General features: G+C 41.2%; 1 protein-coding gene across 2 annotated transcripts; it reads left to right on the top strand.

Annotated features, from left to right (window-relative positions):
* Window positions 1-531: 531 nt before the first annotated feature.
* On the top strand, window positions 532-14,245 carry dctn4 (dynactin 4). Of its 2 annotated transcripts, XM_031319558.2 has the most exons (14): window positions 532-770; window positions 1,489-1,559; window positions 1,705-1,883; window positions 2,122-2,165; window positions 2,861-2,968; window positions 3,765-3,785; window positions 4,346-4,419; window positions 5,695-5,807; window positions 5,903-6,012; window positions 6,119-6,192; window positions 6,701-6,755; window positions 9,255-9,362; window positions 12,036-12,133; window positions 12,802-14,245. In XM_031319558.2, exons 1-14 carry the CDS (start codon window positions 636-638, stop codon window positions 13,019-13,021), a joined length of 1,410 nt encoding a protein of 469 aa, XP_031175418.1. In that variant the 5' UTR covers window positions 532-635; the 3' UTR covers window positions 13,022-14,245. The 2 variants fall into 2 exon arrangements, with proteins under 2 accessions (XP_031175418.1, XP_031175419.1); XM_031319559.2 differs by lacking the exon at window positions 3,765-3,785.
* The last annotated feature ends 6,532 nt before the right edge of the window (window positions 14,246-20,777 follow it).

The raw sequence follows: 20,777 nt of genomic DNA on the forward strand, positions 1-20,777 counted from the left end.
AGGAGCGGGCGCTTCTGTAAAACCTGCGGTGCTGTCAAAATGCCGGCCAAAATATTTTTCGTTCTTCTGCTCACACGAGCGGTACATTCTGTTCCTGATTGTACTTGTTGTTGTACTTTTCTTGATGCCACTGTGACCTTAACTATCTTATATTTACCGCTTAAGCTAAAACAGTTTCCTTTGTTGGAAATGCAGATGTGTCTCGCCCGGAGAACTTTTAACCAACACCTCTATGACTGCACGCAACACTGTTGCAATGAGTACAAAACACTATCAATCATAATCTCTTATGGAGATTTTGGTCTATTTATTTCTGTATCACACCTATAACTTTTTAGCATATAATAATCTACAAAAACTAGTCTGGTGTGAGCAAGAATGGCTAAGCTGTTGGTTGAAAGCTGAAACCATAGGCTACAAAGCTAGCTATACGTCCATTCTGTATTAGTCATTGCCATAAATATAAGGTATTAGTTCATCTCTTCCTGGGTGTGGGGCTGGCAGTTTCAATATTGACCACATGAGGTCAACATTGAGCACACTGTTTCTGTTTCCTCAAGGGCCAGACAACTAGCGGTGACATCAATACTAGCAGTGCAGACAGTGATCCACGGACTCGGCTGTGCTGCTCAGAGATGGCGTCCCTTCTGCAGCCAGATAGAGTTGTCTATCTGGTTCGTGGAGAGAAAAGGATTAGAGCCCCTTTATCTCAACTTTATTTCTGTCGCTACTGTAGTGAGCTACGGTCTCTGGAATGTGTGTCTCACGAGGTACGTTAACATTTTCCCCTCACTATGCTCAAGCTAGCCGTTAGCTTAATTTAGTCAGCAGCTACTTTGTTGTTAGCCGGCTTGCTAGTAGCTTTGAGGTAGGTGGGATTAGTCTAACAAACTCGCGCATTGTATGGCTAAGCCGCATGTCAATCAAGTTTTTTTCCCAACAGTCTACTCATCTCATTGGCTGCAAGCGACGGTTTAACTTCCGTGGGTCTTAGCGTTATGTTGAGCACAGCATAAATGAACGAACAACTTGCCATTTTTGAGCTCAACATTCAAGTGTTCGCTTAGCTCATACACAAAGACTATGTCCGACAAGTAAATCTATTTGTTAACAACATTAGTCCACCCTAGCTACCGTACTCGCTATCAAAATCCATCTTGTTAACGTGGCTCACAGTTATGGACACCACACCCAGAGTGCTTTAGATTTGGCACCTATTGCAACTACAGATCACATCAGTGACTTTTCTTTGTAAACATGGGATTGCTTAACGTAACAGAGAATACAAAGAACGCCAAGCTTGCCTCCTGAAAATAATATTCAGCTCCCATCTTCGTCATTGTACCACACTGCCCAAATACATGCTAACGATGTTTGATGCTAGTCTTTGATGATCCTAGTTAGGAAGCCACTGTGTAACAATAACTTTAATATGTGGCTGCACAGTTTGACTGACTCTTCTCTTGTACCCCTGTTTTTGGTGATCAGGTGGACTCCCACTATTGTCCAAGCTGCCTGGAGAACATGCCATCTGCAGAGGCTAAGCTTAAAAAGAACAGGTGAGACTGACATGCACAAACATAAAAAAAGCTACATACATACAGCACTCGTGCAGGTCACTGTTGACCTGACTGGTCTCCATACTTCATATTTATGTCATTAATGCCCTTTCACTCATTCCTGATTATCTGTGCTCTGCTGTAGGTGTGCAAATTGTTTCGACTGCCCGAGTTGCATGCACACACTGTCTACGCGAGCTACAAACATCCCAGCTCCTCTGCCTGATGATCCTACCAAGACGGCCATGAAAAAGGCCTACTACCTGGCCTGTGGCTTCTGTCGCTGGACCTCCAGGGACGTGGGAATGGCTGACAAATCAGTTGGTGGGTGCTGATATAATGTAGACACATGCATGTGGTCATAGTTACAGTATTTCCACAATTTCAACTTCAAATACCAGTAAGAAGCATCAGCATTACAATAATACCACCATGTGTCCAAGTCCTGCTATACGTCTACATTTGCTCATTAACTCAGCTCATGAAGAAAGCTATTATCCGTTGGATTTGTTGGTTATGGCTGTCTTAAGTCTCATGCTTTGGTTAATTCTGTTCACTGCAGCCAGCGGTGGATGGCAGGAGCCAGAGAACCCTCATACTCAGCGGGTAAGTTTTCGCCTGTAGTCATTTAAATTCTCACAAGTTTCTCACATGTTTCCTGATCATGCATTACTTGTTTTTGAATAGATATGTCTCTGAATAAGTGACACAAAGTCGGCCAGAGGCAAAAGCAAACTAAGTGGTTGCTTAGTTGCTGAGGCCACAAATGCGCCACAAGTAACAAACCATTAATGCCCCCTTCTCAATTTGAATAATTAAAGTGGTTATCTAGAAAAGCAAATGATCTAGTAAAATTGTGCATTTATTTTAATTTATACACCTTCAATTGTACAAAATAATTTTTTGTGTTTTTAGTAATTTGTAATAGGAGTTGATCATTATTCTGCACCACATTTTACAAGTTAAATTACCCGATACCTCCTGGATTATTGTGTGACATAAAAGTACATCACAGATGTAAAATCCTGGTGTGCTGTATTTTACAGTTTACAGAATAGAAAACACTTTATTGTCCCTGAGGGGAAATTTGTATTGGACATAGTGCTACAATTGGTTGCTTCACAACACAAACATGTAACAGAGGCGTCTATTGTACAGGTGGTCAACATGTGTTCCCTTTTAAATTATATTTACTTACCTCAAACCCTGCAAACTGTTGTGTAACCGGACAATATGTAGTGCTAGGTTAAAATAAATACATTGATGACCACTCTCTGAATGAAAATATTTGTTTCCAACAGATCAACAAGCTGATCGAGTATTACCAGCAGTTGGCCCACCGAGAGAAGCAGGAGAGAGATCGGAAGAAGCTGGCCAGGAGACGACAGTGCATGCCTCTGGCGTTCTCGGTACTCTACTCCATCTGAGCCCAGTTCAGCCTTTTCACAAATTCCATACCTTCCTCCTAACCCTTTTAAATGTCAAACAGCTGTTGTCTCACTGTAATCTCTTACAATGTGTGCAGGTACTGTCGGAGCAGAATTTATATCAACAATTATATGCATTTAAGAGATTTATTTGATACAGAGGTTCTACCGTAATCTCAATAACACTATCAAAGTTATACTCAAAGTATGTGCCGTTGAGAATATTATATGATTAGCTCACCTTTAATCAAAGCAGGATCTATATCAGCTGCTGTAGTGCTTGGTTGGAGTGCAAAATTTACACCATGTCTATAGTAAGGTGGATAAGTATGAAAATGCTGTTTACTTGTGGAAACAACGTCAACATTTTTGGGTTGCTTTCAAAAAGTTCTCCATCCACATTGAAATTCCAAAACAGCAGCAAAAAGTCAGCTCAGTCCGTCTATTGGACAAAGGAATGTAGTTGCCCTGGTGTGGACATGGTCTTCATGCTTCTTGAGCTTGTTGGCTCATGGTTTTACACCTCCTGCATTCTGCTTCTACAATAATTCACATTCAATAATGCAAACCCGTCTTTCCTATTGTGTAATGGAACCATTTGAAACACTTAACGCTGTGATGTCTCGCTGTTGTTTTCCATCACTGATGCATTTCTGTTGCTGTTGCATGTCACCAAATGCCACTAATGTTTGCTAAACTGCTTTGGTTTCACCTTGTTCTTTATTCTCTCTTTTTTTCTTTGCTAATGCACTCTGACATTTTGATTTTTGCTCCCCAGCAACACACTATTCATGTGGTGGTGAGTTGTATTTTTCACAACTTGGATAGTCTTCTTTAGAGTAGCACTGTCTTCTCTTTTACCTCTGTTTGTGTCTAATCCCTTACTGAGTAAGGTCACATGAATGTCTCCTTGGGTAAATGAGACTGAGATCCACACAATGGGAGCCTTTCTAGTGGTTAGAGGGAGAGAAGAAATAGAAGACTTTGTTGAAATCTGTGTAACCAGATCACAATATTTGTTATACTAATTACGTCCTGCACCCTCAGTCTGTCAGAGAGTCTCTCTCACTATCCTGGGCAGTAAGGCTCTTGTTTGGTTTCTTACCACAAGACAAATGGAATTGTTTTTGGCTTATTTGTTTATTTAAATGACAAATACCATTTCTTTCCATTTTTGTTTTTTAAAGCAAAGTAAAAATTCCCCTTTGGGGGGGGGGGGGGGGGGCAAGACTTTGTGTTAAAAGTAGTCATGTAGAAAAATGGTTATGTAATTTCATAAATTGTCTTAAGTACTCCTTTATTTTCAACGGGGAAAATGCCTGATCTTGTTCTCTCCCCCCCCCCCTTTAATTCACTCAGGAAAAATATGGCCTTGGAACCAGACTGCAGAGGCAGAGGCCTGGAGCTCCCATATCAAGCCTGTCTGGCCTTTCGTGAGTGGTCTTTTGTCTAATACAGGGAATTACTGCTGCTTTTGACTCCACACATGGAACATTTATTTTCATAGTATAGTACATGCATATTATTGGGGGGTGGCAGTAGCTCAGTCTGTAGGGAGTTGGGTCGCTGGTTCAAGTCCCCGTATGGACCGAAATATGGAGGTGGACTGGTAGCTGGAGAGGTGCCAGTTCACCTCCTGGGCACTGCCAAGGTGCCCTTGAGCAAGGCACCAAACCCCCCCCCCGAACCACTCAGGGCGCCTGTTCAGCAGTCACAGCCCACTCACTCTGACATCTCTCCATTAGAGAGTGTGTGTGTGTGTGTGTGTCCAGGACTGTGTGTAATAACAACAGAATGTAAATTATAATTTCCCCATTGGGGATCAATAAAGAGTATAACTTATTAAATTATTATTGATGACTTAGATGAATTGATTTCTTACCATCCAGCAGCCATTGTTTTATTAATTTTAGTTAATTTAATTTGTAGAGTCTTGAAAGAAACTTGGACTGAGATTCATAGGTAATCCATCACAGTGAACAGTTCGTCACCCTTATTTTTTTTTCAAAGTTACGTCATCACCAATACAGTTGTGAGTGATCACCATCTTTATATTCCACCACCGGGATGCATTCTAAGGACCCTGCTTAACGTCTGGAAATTAATAATTGGCTGACAAAAGGCACTTTATTGACAAAGTTTGCTGTCAGATCCAGGAGACACGTAAAACATGAAAGTAATTAAGTGACGTTGGTCTCTGGTCTGAAAAGGTTGCCGTTCAGTAGCCAAGTCTAAAATCTCAGATGTCAAAGTGCCCTAGCAGGCACCAACGCTGCATTCTCAAAAGTCTCTTTTCTCAACTGCATAACCATGCAATTTTAATTTAAACTTGACTAAAAAATAGCTGCTGGTCTGGACTGCCAACTGCATAACCTACCTCACATATTGGGTCAAGTCTTTGTACGTTGTTAAACCAGTGGCTACCAAGAAAGTACAAAATAAGTCTAAAGCCTTACTTTATGCTGGGAAAGTACTCAGTGGCAATTTAAGATAAACATAGGTTATTAGTAGTTAATGTGCTAAAACTTAAAAAAAAAAACCCTACACTGTTAGTACATTTGTTGTAACGTGTATGTGGTCTGATTGGTGTAAACATTAGAAAATCTCACTATGCTTTACAGTTTTCAGTTTACATTAAATTGCCATCTTATAATAAATACATTAGATACAACAGAATGTTGATAGCAGTATTTGTGTAACTTCACCAGCCTTAAAGAGGGTGAGGACCAGAAGGAGATCACCATCGAACCTGCCCAGGCCCTTGATGAAGTGGAACCCCTGCCTGAAGACTGTTATACCAGGCCCATCAGCTTACCGGAGGGTAAGCGTTTGTTTGGGGCTCATTAAACAACACTGATAGTTTGTGTCTCTCTAATTGCAGTAGAGTTGAGTCTAAGTTGTGTTGTGTCCTTCCAGTGACCACGCTGCGCCAGCGGCTTCTGCAGCCAGACTTCCAGCCTGCAGTGGCATCTCAGCTCCACCCCAGACACAAACACCTCCTGATGAAGCGCTCACTGCGCTGCAGGGTCGGTACCACTTCCGTGTTTTACTCTCCTGTAATCAATCAATGGCTGTTGTTTTTATGTAGATCACATTTAGATAACATTTTGTTTTCTTAATTTCCTCCTCCAGAAATGTGAGCACAACTTGAGCAAGCCAGAGTTTAATCCTACTTCAATCAAGTTTAAAATCCAGCTGGTGGCTGTGTGAGTACTGGTCGTCAGATTCTGTCCTAAACACGTGTCTTCATGATGATGCTGATCCTTTTTTTTTTTTTTTTTTTTTTTTTAAAAAATATAAATCAGCCTGAAGTCTGATGTAGTTTAATTAGATTGAGGTCCTAAAGTTACATTGTAGCCAAGATCAACTATAATCACCTGTTCAGGAAATTATCCATGAAAAAGTAGCTCCATCTTAAAACACATTTTGTTATTGTTAAAGGGAAAATAACCAAAAATGATACATGATCCAAAATGGTGTCCTGGAAAATAAATCCAATTGACTGATTTGGGGTAATCCATACGGCACAAATAGCATGTTGTCGTTCTCAGGTTCACGTTGTTTGTGAATGGTCGCATTTTAGCTGATAGCACCAACGATCAATTCTCAGCTTTTAGTGAGTCTGGCTGAATGCTGTGTTGAACAAGGCCAGTGTGTTTGAGTGTAGCTGTGATTGATTGGCTATTGATTGGCCTTGTGTTGTTCCTCCCACAGGAGTTACCTCCCTGAAGTGAGAATTATGTCCATTCCAAATCTCCGGAACCTGAAGGTCAGTGTGTGTACTGGTTCTGGCACGTTGAATATATATTTTTAATGTCATGTTTCTTCTGTTCATAATCTTAAAGGGGCATTTCTGTATTTTTCAACCTGGACCCTAATTTCCCATGTATTTGTGTCTAAGTGACTAATGGGAACAACAGTTTCTTTAAATTGGTCCAGTACTGGAGAGCCATGCAGCCAACAGCTGCGAAACGGGTTGCAATGTAATCCTATGGGGCAATTACGATCTATCAATGTACTGTACGTTCACTAAAAGTGCTTGTTTTGCCACTGACAGGCTCAGATTGTTATTACAAGTGTCTGAAAACATTATGGAAAGATGGTGAAGTCTTGATCGGAAATCTCGCGAGGTGACTTGTTGCCAGAAGACAGTGGTGTGGAACATGAGTGAGAGAGTTGGAAAGAGCAGTGCTGGGTAGAGTGTGTGTTGTGTGCTACTTGGGCAGAGTGATTAGCTCAACACCTGAAAAGCACCGTTGTTACTCTCTGCTCCTCATCATGGCGCTTCTCAGGTGCTGCATGCAAATCACTCCGCCCAAGTAGCAGAAGTAGCAGTGCTTCGCCTTCTGAGAATATAGTTCCCAGTTTGTATACGGTTAGAAGATGGCTGTGTCTCATGTGACCTTATTTGTACACGCTGTGACTATACAAATCACAACATGTAAATAGGAAAATGTTGGCGTTATTTTGTCACTTATTGGGAGCAGAAGGCTACAGGGAGCCGGTTAACTCCAGGATCTGGGCTAAGCTAGGCTACTGGTGGGTGCGTCAGACAGAGTTATGACACGCCGGGAGATGAGAAGGGTATGCATGGACTTATCTAACTCTGGGGGATACGGTGAATAAGCTGAAATCCCAATAAGTCGGCGTGTTCCTTTAACGGAAACTTCACCATCTTTCCATAATGTAGTCAGACACTTAGAATAACAATCTGAGCTTGTCAGTGGCAAAAACAGGCACTTTCAGTGGACGTACAATGACGGTCGCTGTTGCCCCATAGGATTACATTGCAGCCCGGTTCACGGCTGCTGGCTGCAGTGTTGTTCCCATTAAAAAAATTGGGAAAATAGGGTGCAGGTTGAAAAATACTAAAATTCCCCTTCAACCTCAAGAAGTTGAGTCTGTAACATGCTGTACACTGCACAGGGCCTAAAGTTGTCAGGCACCATGCCTGAGCAGTTTTACATTTATATAATACTTAATTTAATACATTGTTCACATGTCCTCCAGGGCAGCATTTCAGGCTCACAAGTGGTTTCTTGCTTTACCCCCTGCACTGCACTAACTAGTAACTCACCAGTAACTAAGCTTTTTGAGCTCAAGTCAAGTCAGTCTCTATTTTTATTGTCCTACAGGGAAATTTGCTTTGAAGTTCAGGTATAAAAACTGTCACTCAGATCTATGAAAAAAAAGTGCATACGTTGTTAACTAATAAAATAAAAGTAACAAATTAAATTAAAAAAATACGATAATAAAGGACATTTAAACATTACAGAGGCTACTAGCAGAGTGTATGATGTAGGGTTGGGTATCGTTTGGGTTTTTTCCGATACCGGTGCTAAAACGATACTTTTAAAATGGTGCCGGTGCCTGAACCTATATATATATATATATATATATATATATATATATATATATATATATATACATACATACATACATACATACATACATACATACATACATACATACGACCACACGATAACAATTGCTAAGGCCATATGGTAAAAATTAAATGATTGATTAATAATGTACTAACAATGACTTATAACAACTTTTTTCACCAGTAAATTGCTGGTAAACGACAAAAACAAGCACCAAATGGGAAATGGGTATTTTACAATAACTTTGAATGCACCACAAGGCTGGCGAGTTTCAAGTGAACGCACCGCCTGTGTGTTGTTTTTCCGATAACGGCAGCTGCGGACTGTTACGTCTCGGTGTTGGAATCCTCTACAGGGAAATACTGTCACACTTTACACCGCTTAACGTAAACTGTCAGCATTTTAACCATCCAGCTACTAGCTAACGGTAACGTAGCGTCCCCCCGCTCACCGAAATTTTCGTTCTTATTCGGTCTTGTTACTACTGTTTACGGCGGAACCGGTGCCCTACTGGCACCGCGTTTCGGTACCCAACCCTAGTATGATGTAAGAGTGAGGTATTGTGTTTTAGGACGGGGTTGTAACACTAAGGAGACACCGCATCTTTTAGTACTTGTCAAGCGTGATGCCCATAGATCGAAGTACTAATGCAAGAGTTGGTGAGAAAAGGCTGAAATGCAACTCGCGTCCCTAAGAACCTGCTAGCTACAAGCATACCTGATCAGGACAAAACCTTGTCCTCAACAAGAATTCCTAGTTCTACATTTACTGAGTTAGATGGTCTACTCTATTGATCAAAAGAAGACCAGGCCTTATAAGTGAACTTAGCTTTGAAAGGTAATTTGGGTTCAACTTTTGTCTTTTTCCTCATCCTTTCTATTTAGGAGAGCCAAGTGCTGCTGACCCTGACCAACCCGGTGGAGAACATCACCCACGTCACATTGGCTGCCTGTGAGGACGACGATCCTGATGATATCAATAGCACTGCGAAGGTATTTAACTCTACGTTTTCCTTTTATTTGTTGAAACAAACTGTAGTCACAGAAAGTTTCAAGTAGTGAGAATTACTGTGAATACTAATTACCTGCCCAACTACTACTAAATATTGACACTATGATTTAAACATTAATGGTGTGAATCCATACTGAATCTAAAGAATATGTTAAATCTGAAAGTGGTCTCTCATGACAAATCTATAGAGAATGATAACCCAGCTCTGCAGTCTAACAGCTAAAAACCCAGATATGTTGAGACTGAGTTTAAAGGCCAGTGAACATTTGTCCTAAATTTGTCAAATAGTCAGAAACATTTCACTGGGGTGATAATTGTGTTCAATGTTCTCTGCTGGGTACGCAGTTGTTTATACCAAGCCACTTTATGAGGCAATAATATGTCAGGGCTGTGTGTTTATCAGCTTGTTTGGGAGTACTTCTGCCCCACATGGTGGCCAAACACCAATAAATTGAGCTGGAAAGAGCATCATGGCTCAAATACAGAGTATAACAAAAGTGCAAAGTCACAGACTGTGGCAGTTGTTTACCACCTGCCTACTCTTAAATATTGCATATTCTATCAAATCCTGCAATCTTACCAGCCAGCTTAAGAGAGCGTGGGGTGGTCTGCTCCTTCACACAGCCTGTTCCTTATGGAGTAGGTAGCCTTGTCATCATCTTATATGCAGAGCAGTTGGGTCCCATTTTTACCTCCATCTGTCAGCTGTCACACACGGCCAAGTGTGCCGTGTTCCTGTGGTAAACGGTCTGCTGAGCGGCCAGCAGCTGCTGCGAGGCTCTCGGCGAGCTACAGGCTGTTTGTCTTGGCTACTTTAGCGATGAAGTCATGGGCCAGACTGGGTAAGGAAGAGCTCCCAGCCAAAACAGAGCATCTCCATGACCCATTTCCATTTACATAGTGGCCAAACGGAGTGCAGTCCTGTCATTCTGCTTGATCTGATAGTCAAACACCTGGAGGGCAGCATGAACCACAGCGAGCCATGCTTGGTTGATTTTATCGACCAGCTTTTTCCCAGGCTGACTGCGCTCACCTCTTACATACATACATACATACATACATATACATATACATATACATATACATAGACATCACAACAACACAACATCCACTTTTGCTAGTTTGACGGCAGAAAAAAGGGTCCATGCGCCAGGTGCATGGTTCAAAAGGGTTGTACTTAGTGTCCTCATTAATCAGGTGTGTTTTGGGCGTAACGTGCAACCAGTCAGAGTGTCCTCTCCCATTCCCTTTAAATGCCAGGCGTGTTTGTACCTTGGCACATTGCTATTATGATGGCGGATTTGCACTGTAATATTTTTATTTGTAATCTTTTGCATGTTTGTGTGCTGCTGCGCTTCCCTGTGTGTGTGTGTGTGTGTGTGTGTAACAAGCATAGTGTGCACGCGCTGTGCACGAGCCTAGGCGCATTTTACCAATTCGCTGTTAAAATAACAAAGAAATGCTGCGCTATTGACTTTAGACCAGGTTTTCGTTGGTCAATGGCGCGATCAGTTCCCGCTGCCTCAAGATAGGAATACGCCAACAATTCACCTGAACACACCTCGCTGTAAGACCAGCACGCCCATGGGCGCAAAGATGGGCGCAAAGATGGGCGCAGGTGCATTTGCTATTTAAACGCCGTGGGCGCTGGATGGGAAACTGACAACTGCTTCAGTCTTAAACCAGTCCCGCCAGAAAAACGCAATTATGCGATCACATAATTCAATGCATAATCAGCCAAAGTCCACATATTTATGTGGGGGCCACATTTTTTCAAATACGATGCACTTTCGCTGCATAAATTGCCGATTTCCGCGCAAAATATGCGGGGCTTGCATGATTTCATAGTCCCTGCATTATCGTTGCAAAAAAGTCACATATATCTTAGCAGAAAGTTGAAAAATGTTGCGTTTACTTCACACAAGCCATTTGCCCCTGTTGCCATGGGAATGTTATGAAGTGACGTAATTACGCGACGTGAACATCATCGAAAAGCTGCTGCAAACCCCGCGATGAAGCCATGATGAAACCACCGTTTTTGCAAGTTCCCGCAATTTCATCGCATAAAATTGCATTAATATCCCGCCTATTCCATCGCATTTCTTAAGAAAACGTGCCGCATAATCAAGGATTTTTGCCCGCAACAGTCACAAAAAAACTTGTTTTTCTGGAAGGACTGTTAAACGAGCAAAGACACTTGCGTCGGGCTTTGCACTACGCCGGGTGTAAGATAGGGCCCCATGTCTTAAAAAATTTTTATTGCCACCTTCAGACATAAAAAACAAATTACACAACATGTGACTGGTAATAGCAGATGGTGCACAGAACAGATAAACACAAATTGAACAAGAACAAAAACCCTCTCCTACCCCCCACCCTCTGTTAAACTCAGTTTTAAGGTGAGCACAGAAAAACTTTCCTCCTTCAGCAGATGAATTGTAAAACAGCCTTCTAGTGACAAGAGTCTGCACATCCATCATTCTGCACAGTGAAGGGGAAACTTCCAAGTGATGCAACAATAAGCAAAACACATTTTTTGAGTGGAGGGGGATTTTTTTTTTTTTTTTCCAAAAAACACATAAGTTGACATTGGCTTGCTTCAAAACAGAGAAGCTATATGATGTTTTAAAATCTAGGTTGACTGTCTCTTCTAGGTTATGGTACCCAGGAAAGAACTGGTCTTGGCAGGAAAGGATGCTGCTGCTGAGTACGATGAACTGGCTGAACCTCAGGACTTCCAGGATGACCCTGAGTAAGTACACACACACACACACACACACACACACACACACACACATACACACATAAACAAACTATTTTTGTAATTAAAATTTTTATTTGCAAATATGACAAATAACAGCTCATGCGGTACAGTTTACAGAAGACAAATAAGACAGAGGTCAGATAGTGAAATAACATTCCAGCCAAAGCATAGGATATCCTGATCACAAGGAGTGTAAAAAATTAAAAATGTACAAGATGAGCAGACAGAAAGTACAGTGGTATTAGTTAAATAAAACAATCAAACAAAATGTCAGTAAGTTAGAGATGGCATAAAGATCCGGTTACAGTCCCATAATCAGGCTACTAGTTAGAGGTCAGATGGACCATAAAGTAATCCCAAATCCCTAGAGTCTCAAGCTCTTTGCCCCTTATTCTAGCCAGCATAACCTCATATGATGCTGTCTCACTCATGAGGAGTTTCTACTCCCGCATTGTTTATGGGTGATTTCCAGTATCTCAATATAATTCTGGCAGCAGAGGCTATCCCAACCATCAGAACTGAATGTGTGCTTTTTGTCAGGGTTGGTGTTTCTGTTTTATCTCCCAAAAGGCATAGTCTTGGGGACATTGGCATGGTTACTCCTGCCCATGTCGCGTGAGGTAGCTCTTAACCTGACCCCTTTGTTCTTTCCACAGTGTTGTTGCCTTCAGGAAATCCAACAAGATTGGTTTCTTCATCAAAGTGATCCCACAGAAAGAAGAGGATGCGGATGTCACCGTTTCATTTAAGATCCGACACGACTTCCGCAACCTCGCAGCTCCCGTCAGGCAGAGCGAGGAGGGAGCCGAAACCACCGCTGAGGCCATTTGGCTCACGCACCACGTAGAGCTGAGGCTGGGACCACTCGCTCCCTGAACATGAATACTATCTATTTACTATCAAACAGTCCTACTGTTGAGTTCTTTTAACTAATTTCTGTAAACCTGTGGGATGAATTTAATTTACAAAAATGATTTCTGATTCTGCTCATTGATCTGTAAGAACTATTTATGATCTGCCTGACATAGTTGTTTCAGAGTTGTAGCTCAAGCTGCGTCACCAGATACATTGTAGAACATACAGTGATTGCATGATAGCCCAGTTTATAAAACTACAGGAAACCATGACTGATTGCAGACTGCTAAGTGCATCACGTTTAACTTGACTTACTGATTTTTTTTGTTTTGTTTTGTTAGCCAAAAACATGGCGATATATAGTGTTTTACAACATCATCATTCTCCTCAGCTTAAATACTATAGCATCTATCGGTAAAAAGCACTTTTAGTGTGAGGTTACCTACAGGAAACAACCTTATATATACATAAAATGACTTGTTAAAACATGTTACGTTTTGTTTAGAAATTCCACTGATGTGCTTACTTTGCTTAGTACTACATACAGTATTTTCTTAAATGGCAAAGCAACTACAAAATATGTCATTTTCAAAGTATTAGCTGTGGACTTTTGGAGTGAGTCTTTATAGTTTGTAGAAAATAGCAGTTTATGTTCAAAGATGAGAGGTTATACATTTATACAACGGCATCGAGATTATAGAAATTGTAGAGAATAAATGAGCAGAATCAGAAATCATAATTGAGAACAATCCAAACGATCCCAGACCATGCAGCACACACTGCAATTTCAGCTTATGTATCCTCGTCAACATTCTTTTGTGCAGACAGTAATATTGTATTAACTCGCATGCTTTAACTATAGTAAATATCGCACACGGTAGACAAGTCATCACAGTTACTGATCCTGAGCAGAAAGGTTCTTTGGTTGAAGGTGAGACCTGCACATACTTTTACTTTTGTCTGAAGTCAAACAGTAACCATCACTAGCACTATGGAGAGGATGTATGCCGAGCTCTGTAAATTACATGAAGACAAAGTGTTCATTATTTAAATGTATTGAGACACTATCATTTTTTTTTCTGATTTAAAAAATGTATCCTGGTTTGTAGAACTCACTGACCTCTGTGGCAGTGTATATCGTAAGCTGCTGTTATTTTTGGTCTCAAGCGTGTTAGTAAAACATAGCCTCACAACACAGTTAATCTTAATTCTGTATCGGCTAATAAAATAATGTCATACTGTAACAGACCTCTTGACTTTTTCTTTTTTTGAGGGCTGACATAACTTTTAAAGCATGCATTTTTTTGTCATGAATTGCGGCTCTTTGGATCACGCAATGCTTTGTGATGGTTGTTTTTAATTCTCACCACAGGATGGCACTGCAGGCAAACAGATTAATAGCAGCATGTCAGAGGGCTTTGGAAAGACTCAAGAGCATACAGGGACATGTGTTCTTTAGTATGATCTTGAATTTCCCTACAAAATAAAACCGTATGTCTAATTATAATTATGATTGACTGAGAAGGTACAAGACACTGATCCAAATAGAAGAATTTGTATAATAATCCAAGCAAAGCTGGATGTTTCTTTTCAGGATGTGAGTCATGAGGATAAAATGTCTACTTGTCAACATTAGGGAGTAGATAATAATGGAATGTGTGTTCCAACAGATAACGTTTTCTATTTAACACATATCAGTCCTGTTCAGTAATGCTTTGCACAGTTTATTGCCTCTGAAAAGGCAGACCAGATATGTGCATGCAGACCTGTTGCAGCTCTCCAATTGTGGCCTGTCTGCTGTGTAAACAGACCCACTCCGTCTGGGTAATAAAGCCATGATTTTCTTTTATCTTCGGCAGATCTAAACAGCTCAGAAGAGTGGCCTGTGTGAGAGCCATATATCACCACTGAAGATGAGGTAATAAAGCATGCATGGGGCGAGACCATACCACTGAAACAGCCCAGACTCCCACTTCAAACACAGCTGATGATAGCAGTAGCTGACATTCAGTGCACACAGCAGTGGTGTGCTGTACCTGCTGTACCACATGCTGGGAGGTCGCTTTCCTGCTAGAAATATATTTTATTTAAAAGATGAACGCCTGCTATGCTAAACTTATATATAGTCATGTCCTTAATTTAATTCAGATAAACAAAGAAGACAGTGATTGAAAATTACTCATATTGCATATGGCAGTGGAGATTTATTCGTTATGAACAGACCTTGAACAATTCCCCCAAAACTGTCTGGAAGACAAATTTTGGATTCCTCTGGTCAGGATAATATTTTCCTGGATCAAGACTCCAATTATTTCATGCTCAGCATCAGCGTGTTCTTATTTGTAGAACCTCATACTGTAAACAGCACAGAAATCTGACCTGTGACCATGTTATGGGGATTAGAAATGAATATCCTAGTTCTCCAGCAGTGTTGAGTGTGTAAGTGGTTTAGTAAAGGGCTTTCATGTCTCTCCTTTGCTCTCCTCTAACTCTGTTTTTCGTCTTTTGAAGACTAACATCTTTATTTATAAAGACAGACCCGGCCAGCCTTGACCAGATGAGAAATTCTTCACTGAATTACAAGTTTGACTGCACCCAGGACCTTTCCACAATTACGTCATCACCCAAACCGCCAGTAACTCACCCGCAGAAGAAGCATGACACAAACAAGCGGAAGAAGAGAAAAACTATACCTCAACAGAGGCAGTAAATTTCCTCTATCTAATAAAAAGATGGCATATAGAAGCCTGCACGACTACCATTTCTCTTTGTATTACTCCTCTCACGGATCAACTGTACAGTGTGTACAATATGTATGAGTATATGATGTGCTTTCTTCATTAGATCTGTCAGGTGCATGGATATTGCTAATCCTCAAAGGAGTCTCTATTTTCCAGAATAATTTTGACATGTCCTGTCTCTGGGCATGAGGAGGAGAAGCGCAAAAAAGCCCAAGAGCTTTTTTCTCGATCATTTCCCCCTTTTTGTTAGGGTGAGCAGTAGGCCTGGAGGTGCTGTGAGTGATTAATCGCCTCCTTCATTTTCTGCTCACCAGACCATCATCTGGTTAATTAGAGGTAATGGATGATGTCTACCCAGACGAATAACTGTAGGCATGTGGGCTTCCAAAGCTTGGAAAGCCAAACCTGTGAAACATTAGCTTTTCAGGAGGAAAGAAAACTCTCCACGATCCTCTTTTTTTTTTTTTTATTTTCTCTCCATCTCCCTCCATTTCCTCTCGCTTTCATTCAGTCTTCATTCTGATGGCTGTAGGTTAGTTGGAATGTTGACTTTGGACGCCTGGTTGAAAAAGATCGCTCTGAGAAAGCAGCTGACCTTCGACACCCCCTCTGAGCCCCTGTCAGACTGCAGGCTCGCTCTTTGCTTTCTTTTATTATTTGCTCAATTGTTCACCGGGTGCATTACGTGTGTTAGGGGCACAAGTGTGTCAGCAACCTGAGCTAAGGCCAGTGCCACAGATTGGGGCCCCCGGGGGAATCACAGAAGCAACGGGAGGGCTGAAAGTCTGCTGTTTGCTCCACATCTTCCCACTCAATGGAGAGACAATCAGACAATCACAATTAGTCTAATTTAGTGAAGGAAATTAGATAGCTCCATTTTTTGGTCACACAGTGTTCTTTTTGCAAACGTTATGAGCGAATGAGAATTCAAAAACGCCATTTTCTTTTACCTTCAAAGGTATTTTTGTGATCCCACAGATGTCTTCTGTCCCGAAAAGAAAAGATGAAATGTTTTACCAGTTTTAAGCAAAACATTTAAACACAATAATTCTCCTAAGACTACAGCAGCTTTCATTCCAGCTAAGAGTAAAGAACGGCGCAGTTTGTGGAAATGTTGAATTTATCATTTTGGGCAAAAAGTATTCAGATCACAAAATAACCCTGGAAGATGTAATCTGTTGCTGAATAAAAAATAACATTTTGACTCATCCCCTAAGGTGTGTGAGCCGGCCGCCGATTAGCTAAATTATGCTAAGTTAAACGGCTGCTAGCTGCAAAAGCAAAAAAAGCTTTTCCCATATTGAGTAAGAGTTGATTTCCACTATAGTATGTCGCCTACACTTATGTAGTACTTATGTGTTGACACCATAATCCTAGGCCTGAATTTCCCTAAAGGCTTTGGGTCTCTTTGTACGTCATTCTGGTCACAGGATATTTCACCCTGAAACACCAATGAGTCATTGACACTTATTTATTTGCCTATATTAGCAAACAGAGCAGAGCTTATGACCCTCTGACATTTATAGAAAAGAATCATGCATTTGCACCTGCCACGCTAAGATCTTAATTCAATGATGCCAAGCACAAGATAATGCTCTGTAGTCTACCAGTATCCACCCAAACAAGGTTCAATAATTGCCAAAATGAACTACATGCCCCAAAGAAATCCAGCCACACGCTAGCAATAATGCAAGTTCAATAATTAGAGGATTTCAATTAGGGCAACACTTGTAAGAAGCACTATTGTTGTCTCATTGTGGACGGTATAACCGGAGGCTTCTCGGGCAGCTTGGCCCCATTAGGTCTTGCTGAAAGTGTGTTGGCAGCTGAGAACTTGTGGATAGATACTGAAGACAAAGGCGGCTGGTTTCCGCTGTGCAGCAGTCCCAGGGATATGCAGCCAAACCCACAGAAGCCCAGCCCATATATGACCCGCCACCACACCACAAATATTGTATATCCACATCCAGTATATACACACACAAGTTCTCATCACTGAGCAGTGCCGTATTTCACACAGGAGAGGCTAAGTTAAATCAATGCAGGGAATCAATGGGAGCTTCATTGGATTTACTGTGCAGGGATATGAAATATCAAAGTGTAGATGTGGATTTGTTGTAGACTCTATCAGTGGCATATTTTGCAGGCTGAAGAGGCCCTAAAAATCCACTGTAGTTGGACTTGAGGAGTAAACATCAACAGATTTGAAAGCTTTTTCTGTATATCCACATACAGTATTCGTGTCATGTCCCGTTTTGCTCTAAGTTTGTTTTCATTGGTTCTTGTCATTTATTATTTTTTTCCTGTTTTACGTTGAAATACTCACTTCCTTCTCATTTCAGATACCTTGCTTCCTACCTGTTACTCATCAACCCTGCCGTCACCTGTCCCGAGCTCGTTATCACCTTTTCCTGTATTAAGTCCTTGTGCTCCCCTTATCTTTTGTCAGTTCTGCATTAGTCACTCGCTTGTTCGCTGTTCCTTGTGGGGGTGTACTGGGTAGGGAAAGGGAACTGAGTACCCAAAAAGATGCTACAATGAATAGCTGTGGATGCGGGGAGGGGACCATAGAGAATGCTTTTCTATAGGGGCCCAGAAGTTTTGTCCTACGTCCTTGGTTCCTTGTTGGATTTCCTTCCTGGGTTCATCGTGCCAGGTTTGTTCTCAGTTTAGTTTTTGTTTTTCCTTTGTACTTCAGTCTGTGCCTTCAGTTTTGTTGCCAGCCTGTTTTGTTTTCGGCAACCAGCTTTTACATTTAAGATTGCTTTTTGTTCAGTCATCCTACCTGCCTGGTGTTCTGCTTTTGGGTCCTCTTTTTGAACTGAAAGGTGTCAATGAGTGTGTTTTTACTTGCATCATTAAAGCTTATACTTTGTTTTCTAAATGAGAGATGTATAATATATGAGATGTATTGAGAAGTTCCCAACCTTTGGCTTGGGACCCCTCAAAGTATCCCAAGATAAAACCTTTTGGAATATTGGATACTTTCAGCTTTTCAAGCCTTTGAACAATACATCAAAGGAAGGAAGAAAATCACTACTCCCATCCCACGACTACACGCCATAACCTGTGATGACAGGTCACAAGTAGTGCACAAACCAAAAGGTTGAGAACCACTAATTAGAACCGTAAAACTGTATTTTAGTGGCATATACGCTGTATACTGTCACCAGCAGTTAGTGGATGGAGGACCAGTTGAATACCCTGCAGTCAAGGGGGCTAGGTGCAGCTTATTCCGCCAGGCAAGATAAAGACACGGATGAAAAAATTGCTGCTGGCCAGTTCTCCATCGTATACGTATTACCAGAAACATTCGTTGGCAACTATAGAAACAGAGCCATCCTGCAAATGCCAACGTTCTGAAGCGGGACCGATTGGTGGGGATTGCTGTGGACACATGGCGATACACTGGTAAGAGCAAATTAAGTTTAACTATGTATCTGGCTAGTTTAAATGGATAATTTGTATAATAAGTTAATTATATAAATAAAATAAACATTACTGTATTGTGTGAACAGTAACTTCAGTTAATGTTGTATGTGGTGTTTTCTTTTGCGGGGAATTAACCATTACAGAGCTTGCCTACATGCAAATGTTCCTTCTACTATTTTGAAGAGGCACTGTAATTGCTTCCGGAGCTTAGCGCCCCCTAAGATGATTGTGATTGGTTTAAAGAAATGCAAACAAGCTGAAAGGTTGTTTTTTTTTCTCCTATCCCCAAATTTGTGTTTGGGGTAGCCTGACCTTAATCCCCAGTGCTGTGGAGATCAAGGGGGCAAGCGTCTGTCAACAACCCATAGCTGTTTAAGTTTACTAATGTTAACTAGCATTTTAGTTAGCAATAATTAGCCTGTGCCCATGTTATCTCCTTACATATACCTACGCTCTCCGTCTCTGCAAGATTGGGAATGATTGAGATTTCTCTTGGCACAGCTACCACAAGACTTAGAACTTTCAGACAGGTTGTTCACGTCACATTTATGTCGTCTCTAACCCTAACCCGTCTCAGTTGGAAGCTGCGCAGTAACGCTCAGCGCTCACCGGAAAAGTGCTTCTAAAATCCTTCACTGGTCTCCGTCCAGAGCAATGGGATCTGTTGGTCCATTATATATACAGTCTATGTTGAAAACAAGCAAAGTGACAGTTGGTCAAGGCCACACCCCCACCATCCACCTTGCCCCCCCCTCTCCTCCTCAATAGCATTTAAAGCTGCAGACACAGAAATGGCACATCCTAAGTCAAGCTCATTGTGGGACTGGCTCTAGTGGCTGTAATTCTGCACCAAGGCTGAATTTCGGAAAAGAGACTTCAGATACAGTATTAGGGGACCACTAAGGCCTATATAAAAGAGACTTCAGATACAGTATTAGGGGACCACTAAGGCCTATATAAAAGCATCCAAAAAGCAGCATGTCATAGGACCTTTAATAGATAAGTTACTGTGTTTTTCTTCCTGTGAGAACTTAATATTTGTTACTTCCTGGCATGAGGGACAATCCAACTAATGTTATACGTGTAACACCTTTTGTCGTTGTTTTTATGGTAGGCTATCATCTTTCTCTGACTTGTAATCGTTGATTTTGTTGTCTATTTTGCTGTAAATTGCTTCCAGCGAAGACTTGAAAGTTCAGCTCCTTGTCTTCAGCCTTTATTGGAAGTGTGTTTACATGTGCAACTATACACATAGTGAGGGCAGAAGACGTGTTTCTGAACTACTATATACAAAACTACATGATATAATTGTAATATTGTAACATGGCCATAACCATGCAAGACAAAACCTACAAATACTGTGCGTTCATACATACATTTAATTGCACATTTACATGCGGACATATGGTATGACTCTTGTAGGTTTTGTTTGCCAAACTCATTTGGAGTGTAAGGTTTCATTACATTTCCTGCATAATGAATTATCTAGCAGATGATGATGATTTTGAATCAGTATTCTTTCTTTTTAAGTCCAAAGTGATCTTGTTTTCCCCCTGCACACACTACTAACTATAAACCTGCACCCACTGAATTAATGAGAGCAT

Source organism: Sander lucioperca, chromosome 1 (genome assembly GCF_008315115.2).
Source record: "Sander lucioperca isolate FBNREF2018 chromosome 1, SLUC_FBN_1.2, whole genome shotgun sequence".
NCBI lineage: Eukaryota > Metazoa > Chordata > Actinopteri > Perciformes > Percidae > Sander > Sander lucioperca.